This window comes from Panthera uncia, assembly GCF_023721935.1.
Source record: "Panthera uncia isolate 11264 chromosome B2 unlocalized genomic scaffold, Puncia_PCG_1.0 HiC_scaffold_24, whole genome shotgun sequence".
NCBI classification, from domain to species: domain Eukaryota; kingdom Metazoa; phylum Chordata; class Mammalia; order Carnivora; family Felidae; genus Panthera; species Panthera uncia.
Window position 1 is genome coordinate 4,410,849 of NW_026057580.1, and position 12,108 is coordinate 4,422,956.

The 12,108-nt window shown below is 38.8% G+C and overlaps 1 protein-coding gene across 3 annotated transcripts in view; it reads left to right on the forward strand.

Moving 5' to 3' along the window:
- BTBD9 (BTB domain containing 9) overlaps positions 1-12,108 on the forward strand; it is a 413,047-nt gene that overhangs the window by 290,508 nt on the left and 110,431 nt on the right. For all 3 annotated transcript variants that reach the window (XM_049652736.1, XM_049652739.1, XM_049652737.1), the window contains exon 8: positions 10,138-10,327. In XM_049652736.1, coding sequence (XP_049508693.1) covers positions 10,138-10,327 — 190 coding nt within the window. The remainder of the gene's footprint in view (positions 1-10,137; positions 10,328-12,108) is intronic.

Sequence of the window (12,108 nt, forward strand, 5' to 3'; positions counted from 1 at the left end):
GGTTTTGCTGAGGCTTTTTTTTTCTTTCCTGAGAACTACTTAGAGTTATGAATAGAGTTGTTCCAGGTCACTTGGAAGACTCTGATTGTCAGTCTTTGAAGCCAGGTAGCCAGATTCTCCCAGGGGCCCCAAGTTCATCAGTGAGGAGGCATCACTTGTGCCTCACCCAGGGGGACTGCTCCATTCCCCCACAGCCCTGGGTGGTCCCTCAGACTAAAACTGGGAGAGTGCCCAGGAGGCAGGATTTTTCCCTCAGGCATCCAGTGTGGTCTGACTACAGAGTCTTAATTCTGAGAGCCCAGTATTCAGAAGTTGAGACTCACCTTTACCTATCTGTTTCTTCTAAATTCCAGTCTTGCTCCCTTGAGATTCTCAGAGATTCTTTTCCTTCTCACATAACTCAGTCCAGGATGGTTTGTGGGAGCTAAAACATGTGAGAATTTGGCATTATCTCCAACCTTTTTCTGCCTGCCTCCAAAAGGTGTGGCAGGAAGATTCTGCCAAAGCAGAGTTGTAGGAACATACTTGTCACAGATCCGATCAGGACATTTTCTGTACAATGTACAGGGCTCCACTTAATGTTTGGGATGCCTCACTACTGACACTACTTTGAGTAAAAACTCAAATTTTATAGTTATTGATGCATTTTAAGGAAATATCATTCAGGATCTTAAAATTCAAGAGTCATCCATGATCCCAGAATCATTCTGATTGAAAATTGTTAAAGTGTGAACCAGATGCATCCTTCAGCTTATATAAAAAGAAAGCCACTGCTTAATTAAAGGAACTTTAAAAAAAAAAAATCTCCTTACAAAAAAGTATTGAGCAGGGCACCTGGGTGACTCAGTCGGTTGAACCTCCTACTTCGGCTCAAGTCATGATCTCATGGTTTGTGAGTTCGAGCCCCGTGTTGGGCTCTGTGCTGACAGCTCAGAGCCTGGAGCCTGCTTCGGATTCTGTCTCCCTCTCTCCCTCCCCTGCTCTCACTCTCTCACACACACACACACACACACACACACACACACACACACACTCTCTCTCTCTCTCTCTCTCTTTTTCTCTCTCTCTCTCTCTCAAAAATAAAGAAACATTAAAAAATTTTAAAAAGTAAGTATTGAGCAAACCATTACTTCTTTCATGGGGAAAGAAGTAAAAACCTTTTGCACATCCTTTGTTCTATGCCCAGCATGAATGAGAAATACTCCCCCTAGCTATAGTAACAGCTCTGATCTTGAGTCATAAAATTGTTGTGGCTTGATAAGACCTTTTAACCAGTGGTGGGGAACAAAAATAATTCTGTTGATTTCACCATCTTTTAGGACATAAGGAAAACTAAATCCATGTAAAACTTAACGATACCACTCATAGAAAAAAATGCCTTTTACGTTATAATTTTGTGATTTTTTTGAGAGTTTCCAAAAATTTCAAAACCAGTTTCAGCGACTCTTTGTCATGTTAGGTATTTCCCCCTGTATGAGCTTGAATCACTTGTCCTGATGTAGGGGCAGATGTAGAGGCTCTTTCTCTAATAGATTATGTCCAGAAAAAAGAAAAAGTCACCCCAATGAGATATTGCCTATTAGTTCAAACACATAGTTGGATGTTTGGGATATCTTTTTTCTTACACCTGGAAATGCCTTTGTCCTAAATTTCAAGGCCTCGCCTACAGAGTGAATCCCTCTTTGATATACTGCAGTGGTTACTGCTGTTAAACATCTGATGCTTGATTCTTTAAGGTCTTTTTGCATTGAAGATTTTCACAGCTAAAACCTCCAGCATTCAAGCTACACCTAAGAGAGTAAACCTCTTAAACAGTTAGTTCTGGACCATGCTTTCCTTCAAAGGCCCCAGTATGAGAGAGAATTCACTGATCCTAGTGAATTTGTACCTTTGAGATCCACTGGCCCCACCCACCTCACCTTGGCCCTGGGGATAACCACCTCTGATTTCTCACCTTCCCTCTGAAGTGTTTGGAGCTATGGCCTTACATAGTTTGCATATGTTTGGGGAAGGGGGAAGGGGGGCACATTTGAACTTTGGAAAAGTATTACCTCCTCCTTTCACTGGCTAAGTAGAGCCCAGCATGACTGTCAAAACCCTTACAGTCTCAGGAGATGGCGTGATTTGGGCAACTTTGATAACATCCGGAAGTGGAGCTAGACAGGAATGATGGGAGCATGCAGATTCATACTAACTCAAACAGAGGAGAGTGAAAAGCAAAGAGAAAAGGAAAGAGACACAGAGGAAGGTGAGGGCGGTCGGGGGTGGTCCAGCATTCAAAAGGCGTGGTCTGTTTTCTTCTCCTGGGCTTCCCCTGTGAGTGCCCAGAGGTGATCCTGTCCAAATCCTTTGCAATTGTGTTAGGAAGCAGTCTTCTCACAGAATTGGGAACTGGGGGAAATTTGGGGAAAAAAGTTTAAACGTTGCATGCCCTAAATGATCAATGGTTCTTCTTCAGTGATACGATTGATGTAACATATGATTGAAAAGTGATTTTTTTAACCTGATAGATAAAAAACCAGGAATTAATGTAACTTAGTGCCAGTGTTGTAGAATACATTTTTGTAGCTTTTTCATAGTTTCCAAGAATGATGGGCTTGTGCTCTAATTAGCTATTGTTCTTTTACAGCTGTTAAGATGTAACAGCTGCGGGTATTTTCTCCTTTGAAAAACTGGACCAAAGGTTGGATTGCAGTCCGGTTGGGAGTTTGCATGCTCTGCAAAGTTGCAGTATAGGCCTGCGGGTAGGAGCCTCGGGCGAGCCCCTTTTTTTATAAAAAAGTTTTGGGAGGCGCCCAGGTGGCTTAGCTGGTTAAGCCTCCGACTCTTGATAGGGGCTCAGGTCATGATCTTGCGGCCATGGGATTGAGCCCCACATCTGATTCTGTTCTGGTAGCACAGAGCCTGCTTGGGATTCCCTCTCTCCCTCTCTCTCTGCCCCTCCCCCCACTCACAAGCACACTGTCTCTTTAAGTTTAAATAAATGAACTTAAAAAAGTAAAAATAAAAAGTTTTGGTATGTAGGGGAATATCTAGGTGTGATCTTAAGCTAATAACCTTAGTAGTCTTTTTGAAAGAAATTCTTTGTGAAAATCTTAGCAGTGGAGAAGAATCATGAGTCACTGTGCCATTAGAAAATAGTTTGTAATAAAAACAGCCAGGGAAACATTGAATAAAGCCTAACACAGGTATGGTTTGTGAGGATGACGGTCCTCTGTAAGTGCCACATGTTCTTTCATTTTTAAAAATCTGCCTCAAGTGGGTTTTTTCCCTCACCTCTCAAAGGTGATCTCTGGAGACAGTTAACTAACATGTCAGTCTTATCTTTAAATGGAGCTGGTACAGGTGGCCCTCAGGTCATGTCCCAGTGAAGTAATACTGCCTTTTAAAAAATTTATTACTCCTGAATTAAATTTACTGGCAAGCTGTTGGCCACCCCTGCTGCCGAAGGATGGTGAAGGAAAAACAGAAAGAGACAGACACAAGATGCTGGATTTTGGCAGTATGGTTTTGTAAACAAAGTGACACAAATTGGGGCAGAAATTCCAGGGGGACAAGAGAGGAAACTGGAAGACTGGAAATACAGCACAAAGCCAAGTCCCATCCAGATGGTGTTTTTAATACATTTATCAGACGCATTATGAAAGATTGTGATGAACATTCAGACGGGGGGTGGCTTGGCCCCTACGAAGAAGAAAAACAGTAATGGCACCTTCTGTGCTTTGCAGGCAGAATCACTCTCTAATTTTTCCCAGTAAAAAAAGACCACAAAATTTATTCAAACCGTTGAGTAATTATTAAGACCGTTCAACTAGGCAGGCCGAAGTTTGTGTTTCTAGGAAGAGGAACTTAATAACAGAATTACTTTCTGCTGACATGGAAAACATGGTCTCTATGTGTTAGTAGGCCCAGAAGTGACTTTCAGGACAAACCTCTTCTGGAAGGATTCCTGTAGTGTAACTAAAGCAGATAGCAGTCTCTGCAGGCATACAAGAGCTTTTCTGTTTTGTAAAAGCCACACTGTCGCATACGTTCCTCCTCTCCACAGAATGGTTTCTCCGCCAGAAGATATTTTTGTCTACCATGAGCGACCATGCTTTCTGTATGTGGGGTAAACTTTTAGGGAAGGAGAAGTCAAGAGGGTTGAAGGTGTGTGGAATGCTTACACAGCAGCTCTTCCACACTGACCGTATTTACTTTCTTTTTAATGTTTGGGTCAGGACCCAAAAATTGATCATACTTTACTTTTCTAAGAAAACTTTCACCGAGAAAGCATTTTTTTTTCCTGCTTTATTCAGTAACTTTGAGATTTTCTAGCTTTTGGTGAGGAACTATGTTAAGCAAGGTTAAGCGCCACAACTTACATAAGCATCCTTTTTTTTTTTTTTTTTCTGTCTCTGATTCATTCATTCAGCAAGTATTTATCTAACACCTACTATGTATGCTCAGCCAGCCCTGCTTCTTAGCAGTTGGGACTTGAGCAATGAAAACAAGAAAAGCCCCTGCCTTATGAAACTCACATTTTAATTCTCCAATTGTCCCCTTAGATGGGATCGGCATACTGGTCAGAATGTTAAGAATCGGCACAGTGCTGGAATGATGGTCTCATCTTGGTTGCCTATAAAATGTCATTATCCTCTGGGTTTGTGCCTAGGTCCCCGTTCTTTTCTTCTTTTGATCATTTAGTATAATTTGGTCATTATGTTGTTAATTTGACTCGTTATCAAAAAATAGGAGTGAGAATTAAGAAAAGTAGTAATCTTTTGATTTTGTACCTTACCGGTAGATACAGTTGCTTATCAAGTTGCCAGTAGAGTTCTAGCAAAAGCTGTTTCTTAAAAGGAAATTTGGGACTTGGGGTAGATTTCACTAATACAGTTTATCTCTGTGTGTGTATGTTGAGATGTGTCTGTGTGTTTAAAAAACAGTGTTTAAATGTGTGAAACTTGGAAAACAAACAATATTCCATATGTGCAAAAGAATATAAAGAACATATATGTGAAGTCTGGGGGGTAGGAATACTCACATGCTGACCACTATGCTGAATAGAATACTGCCAAACGTCTAAAGCCCTGTGTGTGTCCCTCCCCAGCCCCCACTCATGCTTCTCCACTCTCTTCTTGATTTCAGTGTTTACTGTTCCCTAGATTTGCTTTCTGATCTCACCACCTAAGTGTGTATCATTAAACAACAGAAGTAGAATCATACTCAGTATTTTGTTTTGTTTTTTGATTTGGCTCTTTCCTTAACCAACTTTCTTTGTGAGATTGACCCTTGTTGGTACACATAGCTCTAGTTCATTTATTTTTAAAACTGTAGTTTTTGTTTAATAGTGAAATTTCAGTAACTTGGCGAACAGGTTAAACAGCAGATTAGACACACCGAAAGAATTAGTGAACACAAATAGTAATTTTAAGAAATTGCCCAGAATGCTTCAGAAAGGGGTACAAAGAGGAAAAAAATGAAAGAAATGTTGAGAAACATGGAGGAAAGAATGAAAATTTCCAACAGAGGTCCAGTAGGAATTTGAGAAGCACAACAGCAACAACAAAACAGAAAAGGAGAGAGAATTGATATTCAGGGAAATAATGGCCAAAATTTTCCAGACTTAATAAAAGCCATAAATGCTCTTATTCATGCCTGAGAAGGATAAATGTAACCTATGTCTAGGTACAACTCAGTTAAATTGCCAAACACCAAAACCAAAAAGAAAATCTTAAAATTAACTGTAGACAAAAACAATTACAACAGTTAGGGGGATAGCAGACGTTAGCAGACATAACAGTAAAAGTCACAAGACTATGGAATAATATCATCAAAGTGCTGGGGAAAAACAGCTTTTAACTAGAATTCCATATTAATTAACCTATTTTCCAAGAGTGGTGGCAACATGCACTTTCAAACAGAGACTTTGCTGAATGCTAGTGGACATGTCTTAGAAAGAAGGAAGAGGGTGGGCCAAGAAGAAAGGAGGATGTAAAAAACAGTAATGGTGAATAAATTGGTAAGTGTGGGTAAATAAGTTTTGACTGTATGAAAAGAGGAAAGGTTAATGAGTTGAGTATTCACTTCAAGTAGTTGGAAAACAAAACAGTAATTTAAAAGGAGTTGAAGAAGAAATAAAAAGAAGAGCAGAATTTAGTGAAATAGGAAATAAAGAATCAACAAAACTAAAAGTTGGTCCTTTGAAAACGCTAATAAGTAGACAAGCCTGTATAGGACTGAAAGAAGAGGTACAAATACAGATATTTGGAATGAAAAAGGAAGCATTCTGAAAAATTTTATGCCACTGTATTTGAAAGACTGGGTAAAATGAAAATTTTTTCTAAAAGGGCCAAGAATATCTAAGACAATTTGGAGGAAAAAGGAAAAGAAAAGGGGGAAGGAGAGAGAACAGAGGTGTTCACTGTATCAGATTTGAAGATTACTGTAAAATCCCAGTAGTTAAAACAGCATGGTAAAGGCACAAGGCTAGTCAAATCAGTGAAACATAGCACAGATCTTAAGAAGAGACATGAATATATATGAAAACTTTGTATGTGACTGAAGTCTCATAAATCAGTGGGAGGAAGAGTTCATTAAATGGTGGTAGGGAAATTAGCTAAACTTATGGGTAAAAAATGAAAGTAGATTTTCTGTGTTATGGTAACCAAAAATAAGTATGTGAAAAGCAAAATTTGAGAACTTGTAGAATAAAATACAGGAAAATATCTTTATAAAATGAGGGTAGGAAAGAATATATAAACAAGAAAGTTACCAATCTTAAAGGAAAAGATGAATATTTCATCTCAAAACATTAACCAACAGAAGATTGGCACCCTGCAATCAATTAGAAAGACAACAGAAAAATAGACAAAAGATAGGTAGTTTACAGAAAGGAAAAAAGAAAAAAAAAGTTCAACTTCATCAAACAAAAAAAAATGAAAAACTAAAACCACATTGAGATATGTCACACTCATCTGTCTGACATCACCAAGAGCTGATAAGGATGTGGTGCAATGAGTTGAGAGTGTACATTTTTACAACCACTTTGGTGACTCATTTGGGCAATATCCAGGAAAATTGAAGGTAACTCATAGCCATGAGCTGCACAATATCTTATGTATTCCTTTAAGAAACTCTTAGCCATGTACACAAGAAGACACCTTTGTGATCGCCAAGAAAATGGTGGTAACAATCTAAATGTCCCTTTGCGGAGACTAGATAAATACATTTTGGTATGTTTATGCATTGAAATATGCCATATACTTTACATAAATTGACTAGATTTATCTTTCCGTTGAAAGTTCCTTCATCCTGGTTTAGTGTTTGTGCTAAAAGTTAATACTATTCCCCAAGCATTCCCCTTTGTTCTCCTGGGCACACAGCAGGGTTGTACTTTTTCCACCCCCTTTGAAGTTAGGTAAAGTCCTGTGACTTGCCTTGGTCAACCAAATGTGACAAAGGTGACATGTGTTACTTTGAAGGAAGAGTCTTAAGAACCAGGACACAGGTCACTTCTCATTGCTGCTGTAATTGAGAAAACCCATAGCAATACAAAGCCCCTGTCACTTGGATCCTTGTGTGATACAATGTATGAATACTGTGTATTCACAGGGAACACAAAAAATAAATATGTGCTGTGGAAAGGGAGAATGGGGGCTGTTACTGCCGCCTAAGCTATGACTGAAGTATTATTTTAATTTTTTTAACGTTTATTTATTATTGAGAGACAGAGAGAGACAGAGCATGAGCATGGGAGGAGCAGAGAAAGAGGGAGACACAGAATCCGAAGCAGGCTCCAGGCTCTGAGCTGTTAGCACACAGCCCGACATGGGGCTCGAACTCACAAACCGTGAGATCATGACCTGAGCCAAAGTCGGATGCTTAACAGACTGAGCCACCCAGGTGCCTCAGACTACAGTATTATTTTATGTCTCAACTCAATTACTGTACATCTTCTGCCACTTCCTTAAGTTCTGCCTTCCAAATCACGCAATACTTCCCCTTTTCCATGAGATAGAGGTACCATGACTTAGCCTCCAAATACAGTCCTTTCTTGTCTTTCCAAAGTCACAGGGAACTTCTTTCTGAGCCCCCTCCTTCTCTGCCAGGAAACTGTACTCAGAGGTTATTTCTTGTTGCTTAGAGTGTTTTTGCTTGTTGCTTTGGAGTTAAGCTTGATAGTCAAGGGATTTATCACCAAAAATCCATCCTCTCTCCCTTCCTCCTTTCCCTTCTCCCTTTTTTAATCTGTGGATGGCTTCCTCTGCAGAGAACAAAGCAATTAGTGAAGCTGTGTAAGATGAGGACTGAAGTCAGGCATGCCCAACTTTGGAAAATAAATGCAATGCATCATGTAGAATGTATGTTTAAAATTATTTACTCTACATCATTATAAAGGTAGAAAGTTTTGGTATGGTGGTAGTCTACTGCTTACCCTCTCTCTTCAGAGAGTATGTAATATACTGAAAAGTATAGTATATATCTAATGAAAAATTGTCTTTTTGCTAACCTATTTTTAAATTATGTAAATAAAGTAAGTTATAGACCTTGAATGTAAGTAGCTGGGTTTAATTGTAGATTTGGTTTAAATAATAAATTACATTAAAACCCCAACACTAGTAAATGCACAGAAAAGGTCCCAGGGGGACTTAAAAGGCCCTGACCTTTTATCGTACTCGTCTCAGAGAATCTATATCCATCTTTCTTTCTTTTCTTTCTTTCTTTCTTTCTTTCTTTCTTTCTTTCTTTCTTTCTTTCTTTCTCTCTTTCTCTTTCTCTTTCTCTTTCTTTCTTTCCTTCTTTTCTCCCTTCCTTCCTTCCTTCCTTTCTTATTTTAGATTTTGTGGGTTTTTTAAGTAATCTCTACACCCAATATGGGGCTCTCATAACCCTGAGATCAAGAGTCACATGCTCCACCAATTGAGCCAGCCAGGTTCCCCATATTTCATTTTTAGACAGCTATCATTTTGTGGAAGCCCTTTACTTTTATAAGTGAGCAGATTGGTATGGATTTGAAGTAGAGAGAGACTCAAAATCAAAACAGAGCTGGCTCAAAATATAGCAGTTCATGAACAAAGAGAAGAGCATTATGTGTTGAAATGTTCAGAATAGTAAACAAACAAAAAAGGGAAACGAGTCCTGGCTGAGGGCAGCTGTGTATTCTGAAAAGGGATCGGTACCATTTCCTAGATCATCTTCCTGCTTTATGAATTTTAAAACAATCTATTATATCATGTTTCTCCAAACAAATTTATTATATTCACCAAGTGCAATAAATATATACAGTTTAGAGTATACTAATAAAACAAGTAACTGTGTATTCACCACCACCTAGCTTAAGAACACAACAAGACCAGCACTTTTGAAGCCCCTCCAAGATTTCATCTTGGAAATGAAATCAATTAATGTTTGGACCCATTGGTAGGACGCCCTGCAAGATTTCATCCCCTGTTCCCAGACACATTATACTGAGTTTGATATAATAATTCCCTGGATTTCCTTTTTAGTTTTATGTATGTATATATATATATATATATACATATATATACATATATATGTGTGTGTGTGTGTGTGTGTATATATATATATATACATATATATATATATATATATCTCCATCCTAAACAAAGTGTATTTCTAGTTTTGCCTTTTTAGAAAACTCTGTATAAATGAACTCATATTCTGTGTTTTTCTTGTGCCTCGCTTTTTTTCACTCGACATTATGTGTTTTGTTTTTTGAGTTTTTAGTTTTTTAGAAGTCACTTTTTTTATGAAGCAACATTATGGTTTTTGATTCATCTATTTGTATATAGCTATAGTTCACTGAGGTCAATTACTGTGTAGTTTCCTATTATAGTAATATTTTCAAATGTATTTATCCATTCTGTGTTTTATGCAGTGTCATATTTCTTTATAGTAAAATACTTCAGGGTTAATTATTACATGCTGTTTGGTTTGTTCCAATCTTAGGTTCAACTTTTTGTCTTGAAGCTATTTGGCATGGAAAGTGTGTTCATGTCTTGAGATAATCAAGATGTTCTAATTTCCCTTTTATCATTGATTTGAGATTGTAATTAATTTTGTTCATTGCACACTATCAGGATATATTTGGCTTCTCTTATCTTGATGCTGAATCTTATGTTGCACTCACAGTTCCCATGGAGAATGTTGCAACAATTGCTGATTGTGCCAGTGTGATTGAAGGAGTCAGCCGGAGCCGAAATGCCTTGCTGAATGGGGACACCAAGAATTATGATTGGGACTCTGGCTATACGTGTCATCAGCTAGGAAGTGGTGCAATTGTGGTTCAACTGGCACAGCCGTACATGATCGGGTCAATACGGTAAGGAGATTCCTTTTCATTCATTACTTTTAAAATGGAAGACACATGTGCAAATTCTGTTTTAGAACAATGATGATACCATTAACTTCAGTGAAGATACATTTCTGTTCTGTGCTCTAAATATTGAAGGGGGAACAGAGAGAGATACAGGGTGCTTGTTTGGATCTTCTGGTGGGAGGATACACCAAGATTAGACTTGCAGAGAGACTAGATTAGAGGCTCTCCCTGGGTGCGGCTCACCTCCTTTTTTAAAAAATGTTTATTTATTTATTTTGAGAGAGAGCATGAGAAGGGGAGGGGCAGAGAGAGAGAGAGAGAGAGAGAGAGAGAATCCCAAGCAGGTTCTGCACTGTCAGCTCAGAGCCAGATGCAGGGCTCAATCCTATGAACATTGAGATCATGCCCTGAGCCAAAATCAAGAGTCGGAAGCTTAACTGACTGAGCCACCCATGCCTCTGGCTCACTTCCTTCTGAAGTCTGTTTGAGTTGGTTAGGGGCTTAGAGGATAATTCAAGAGAGGTTATGTAGAATCAAAACTAATTTTCAACTTCAATAAATGGCTTTACATATGAACCAAACAAATGCGAGTATGAGACCTGGTACTAAAAAAAAAAAATCTTCTTAATGAAAAATCTGGGCTTGGGGTGGTTGTTTTCATTTTGTTTTGTTTTGTTTTGCTTTGTTTTTTAAGAAAGGAACTTTAACCCAACATTGTTTGACATATAGGCTCATATAATTTTAAAACGCGAGACTAATGATATCCCCTAGAGAATATACTTTAGTTCAAGAGAGCCATCTGGGTGTTGAATAGGCTGCCCTTTTTTGCTTTTTTTATGAAGGTTCTAACAAGGCTTCTGAAAGACTAATATATACATATTTATGTTACATATTTATATTTATGTTTAGCAGTAGTTAAGGTATTTTACATGATAACCCACATGGAGATGTGGGTGGGACAGGACTGCCTACCCCCCTGCCCCATCACTGTCTTCCACATTTGCCTTGTTGTTTTCTGTTCTCATTGTAAAGTCAGCGTATATAAAGAGAGAAAGAGCACCAAAAAAATAAGGTAGTAGGATTCTAACAGGCAAAGGTTTATTGATGTTAAGGCTAATAACCACAGAGGTTACTGCAGTTGCCAGTCCCCAGGGGCCCCCTGACGAGTGATGCTGGATTGCTGGGAGAATTCTGACTGTGGATTTCTTCATTTAAATTGTTGACCCCTTTTCATAAAGGGCTACATACAGGTTGTGTAACATAGGCAACAAGTCACACAGATAGAGAAGCACTGCAGACCAGACAAACCCACTTTGTGCTTAGGAAGGGGGAAGAGAAGCCACAGTCAGTCTGGACAAGCTACCAGTGCAAATAAACTTCTGTCAGATAGCAAACAACATCCCTGTCCTTCCTTTTTTCTCAGCTGTGGGTGTGAAGTAAAGCAGTCATAGGCCATCTATTTAATAAGCCATTCTAGAATTTTTGTCATAGATGGTGTGAAACTTACCCAGATGTTTCCCATTACAATCTATTCCTCTTCGCTTTAAAAATCTGGGGAACAGTTGTCCTTCTCCGGTCACTGGCACTCCTTATAGTCTTCACAGTCTCTTGAAGATTACCAATCGTGGCTCTGAGATTACATCTGCAATTTCTTTCAGCAGGCGTGGGGTGTAACTCACCGGAGCTAGGAGACTTGGAATCGTTTAAATTGACTAGATACTTTCTTTCTTTCACTTCACCTATTTGGGGCTTCGGTTTTCCCTTTTTTTACGGTTGTTCTGCCA